The sequence below is a fragment of the Chinchilla lanigera genome, unplaced genomic scaffold (genome assembly GCF_000276665.1).
Source record: "Chinchilla lanigera isolate Chin_1 unplaced genomic scaffold, ChiLan1.0 scaffold00142, whole genome shotgun sequence".
NCBI classification, from domain to species: Eukaryota; Metazoa; Chordata; class Mammalia; order Rodentia; family Chinchillidae; genus Chinchilla; species Chinchilla lanigera.
The window spans coordinates 385,169-388,647 of record NW_004955543.1 but is presented as its reverse complement, the minus strand read 5'-3'; the positions used below and the strand labels follow the sequence as shown (position 1 = coordinate 388,647).

At 53.3% G+C, this 3,479-nt stretch overlaps 1 protein-coding gene across 1 annotated transcript in view; it reads left to right on the top strand.

The window, feature by feature from the left end:
- Nucleotides 1–762: 762 nt before the first annotated feature.
- Pcsk1n (proprotein convertase subtilisin/kexin type 1 inhibitor) overlaps nt 763–3,479 on the top strand; it is a 3,902-nt gene continuing 1,185 nt past the window's right edge. Inside the window, exons 1-2 of the mRNA XM_005411368.2 lie at nt 763–1,017; nt 3,416–3,473. Of these exons, the coding sequence (XP_005411425.1) occupies nt 904–1,017; nt 3,416–3,473 (172 nt within the window). The 5' untranslated portion in view covers nt 763–903. The remainder of the gene's footprint in view (nt 1,018–3,415; nt 3,474–3,479) is intronic.

The following is a 3,479-nucleotide window of genomic DNA, read 5'->3' as shown; positions in this document are numbered from 1 at the left end:
CTTTTCCCCCTTCTGTGTGGTGCTGGAGATCAAACCCAGGGCCTCACACATACTAAGCATTGTGTTCTACCACTGACCATACCCAGGACACTGATGTGTCATTTAAGTGTCTTCAAATTCTTTCTGGAACAATACATGGATAAAATCTTTGTAGGTATCTATCTATAATGAAAAAAACAAATAGTTGCAGACAGTAAATGAAGATAGAGACGGGAGGATGTTGGAGGAATGGGTTGGGGAAGAGCGATAAGGAGACAGATGAGGAGAGGAAGACCGCTAAGGACACGAAAGGACAGAAAGAAACGTGGAGAGGAGACCCTGGCCAGGAGAGGTGCCCTGGAGCTTTCACCGAGCCTCCACAGCCACCGCCCTTCTGATGTCGCAGTTACTAAATCTCTCTAATGCAGGTGAGGGGCTGAGCACTACCACAGGGGCCTACCGGCCGCTGTCCCATGCAGGGGTGGAACCCATCTCTCTACAAAGGCCTGCAGGGCCCACAGCGGGCGGCTGTTTATCCACTGAACAAAGTCCGCCTCCTCCCCACGGAGGGAGAGCTGGGGACTGGACCCCATTTCACTCCACTGAGTCGATTTTCCCTGGCTGTCTGCTAAACCCACAGCAAGGTCTGTTGTCCTAGCAACTGCCCTTCGAGTGCCATGGCAACCGCCAGCTGCAGTCTCAGACTCTCCACCTTGTCCTTGGGGCATCACCCCGGCGACGCGCCGCCTGCAGGGGCTGCCAGACTTGAGGCTGCGCCTGCGTGGGGTGGGAGGGAGCGGCAAGGAGGGGGCCCGGCTCCCAGCAGGCGCAGCCGCAGAGCATCAAAGCCGCGCCGCCACCCCGGCACTGCGCACTTGACAGCCAGTCCGCCCGCCCGTCCGGAGCCCGGCTCGCAGGAGCAGCATGGCGGGGTCGCCGCTGCTCCGCGGGCCGCGGGCCGGGGGCGTCGGCCTTCTGGTGCTGCTGCTGTTGGGCCTCCTTCGGCTGCCCCCCGCGCTTTGCGCGCGGCCGGTAAAGGTGCGACCCCGCCTGGCGCCGGTGGGGGTGGGGCAGGTGATGCTGAGGCCGAGGGTCGGCCGCCTCCTCGCAGGAGCCGCCCGAGGATGTGCGGGCGGAGTGGCAAGGGCGGCCAGCCCGAGTGGGGAGGTCAGGGCGACACGCCGGGGCCAGGCCTGGCTGGTGTCGCCGGCCTAAGCCTGCCGCGCTGTGCTCTCGGCTGCGTTCAGGAAGGGTGCGCACTGCCCTGGGTGCGAGTATGATGTGATGACAGAGGTGTAAGGGTGTTATGTGCTTGCTAGTGCGTGTCCTATGAAAGTGACATTGTGTGGCCCAGTGTGTAGGGTGTGCGATACTGGAGTTGCTTTTTGTGTGCGGCTTTTTTGCAGGTCCGATTGCTTTCTCAGTGACACCGTGTGTGTTCGTGAATCTGTGTGTGATGGTGTGGCCCGTGGGCATGTCTTCACGTGTGTGCGTGCGTGTCCGTGTGATCTCGTTTGCCTTTTGGAAGCAGTGGTCCTCGCGTCTCCATGGGCGCACTCCATTCTGTCCGGCTGAGTGCCCAGGACTTGGTATGTGTGCTCTTGGGGCCGCTTCTTTGTGGAGCTGAGTCGCGTGGGGAGGGGAGCCATGATGCTCCTGTGCTGTATTGTGTCTCGCAGGTGCCGCGTGTCCTTGCACCTTGGAGAGTGTAACTGCATGAGCAGCCGTGGAAGGGAACGCGCGCTGCTCCTTGCATGTGGGTGCGGTGTTGGGCTGCGTATGCGGCATGGCAGAAGCTGTCAGTCTGTGGTCTGTGCCTGGGAGAGAGGGAGGGAGGGTAATACCCCAGGGGCTGCGCAGGCAGTGGGCGACGCACTTGGAGCAGCTTCTTCCTTTTCCTCTTCAGGGCCATCTGCATCAAGGATGGAGGAGTTCTCAAATATTAAATATTTTACATATGACAATATATTTAATGTACATAGATTTGTACATTGAATGTACATATGCTTAATTGTATGCATATTTGTTAATAGATGTACAGCTGTAAAGACTAAAGATAAAACGAGTCTCCTTTGTACTCATTACTCAGCTGAAGACTAATGGAGGGCGGGGGACATAGCTCAGCGGCACGGCGCCTGCCTGGCAAGCGCAAGATCCTGAGTGTGATTCCGGGTACCAATTAAAAAAAAAAAATAATAATAGAACATGCCCAGTAATAGTCAGAAGCCCCAGAGTATCCCCCCTGGTATCCTCTCTGCCTCACAATCATCATCCTATATTTTCTGTCCATTTAGCTCTTGCATTTGTTTAAGGATTTTCACATACGTGTATTGTATCTTTAAGCAATCTGCAGCATAGAAATGGAATCAAAGCCAGAATCTGCCTCCTGGTAGTCAGTAGAGGTCACTAGAAAGTCCTTGCGTGTCTGGCCATCTTAGTCTGCAGTGAGATTCTCGAACTTGCCTTTTGTGTGTGTGTGTGGGGGGGTCTTGTGGTTTGAACCTAGGGCCTGTTTCAAGTGCCCTAACAATTACACTCCTAGTCCACACTTCTTGTATTGGTTCTACACTGGTCGTGAGACTCATTCATATTAAAGTGTCCAGCTAAAATGCGTTTAAATTTTTGCTTCATAATATTATGTTTATGAGAGTATCATGATTTATTTATTTATTTTTGTGTTACTAGGGATTGAGCCAGGGTCTTTATGTTACCTTTTCACCGAGCTCCCTCCCCCATCCTTGTTTTTTATTTTGAGGCAGGGTCTTGTCAAGTTATCCAGGCTGGGCTCCAACGCAGTCCTCCTGCCTCAGCCTCCCACAGTGCTGTGGTTACACGCATGCACCACCACATGCAGCTTATATATGCATTCTTAATATGTCAGTGAATATTGAGCTATTCCAAGGCTTTATTCCCCCTCCCCACTTTTATGCTATGTACCCCCACTTTTATGCTATGTACCCCCACTTTTATGCTATGTACCCCCACTTTTATGCTATCACAAAATGCTACTGGCATCTGTCACAAACTCGTGTCCAGTAGTACATGTGTCAAAGCTACTCTGGGGTGTAACACCCCAGGAGTGAGTCATAGGATATGTATTTCTTTTTAGATATTACCAATTGCTCTTCAAAATTATTTTGATAACTTAATTTCCACCAGCAAAGTATGAGAGTTTTCTTTCTTTTCTTTTTTTTTCTCTTTTTTGACAGTTTTCATTTCAAACCGGTCTCCAGTGGTCCTAAGGACAAGTCCTTAGGCATTACTGGAGATTACTCTAAGGGTCTTTGGGGCTCTTTGGGGCTTTCCTGTGGCCCTAGAGGTGACTGGGACGGGGGCATGGTGGCTTTGGGTGTTTGAGGTTTGTGGAGTCCCCAAGTCGGAGGTCCTTGGCCCGCCCTAATCTGACGATCTTCTCTCCCACCTCACCTTCCTGCAGGAGCCCCGCAGCCTAAGCGCGGCGCCGCCGGCCATGGCTGAGGCCGGGCCCCCGCGCCGCTTCC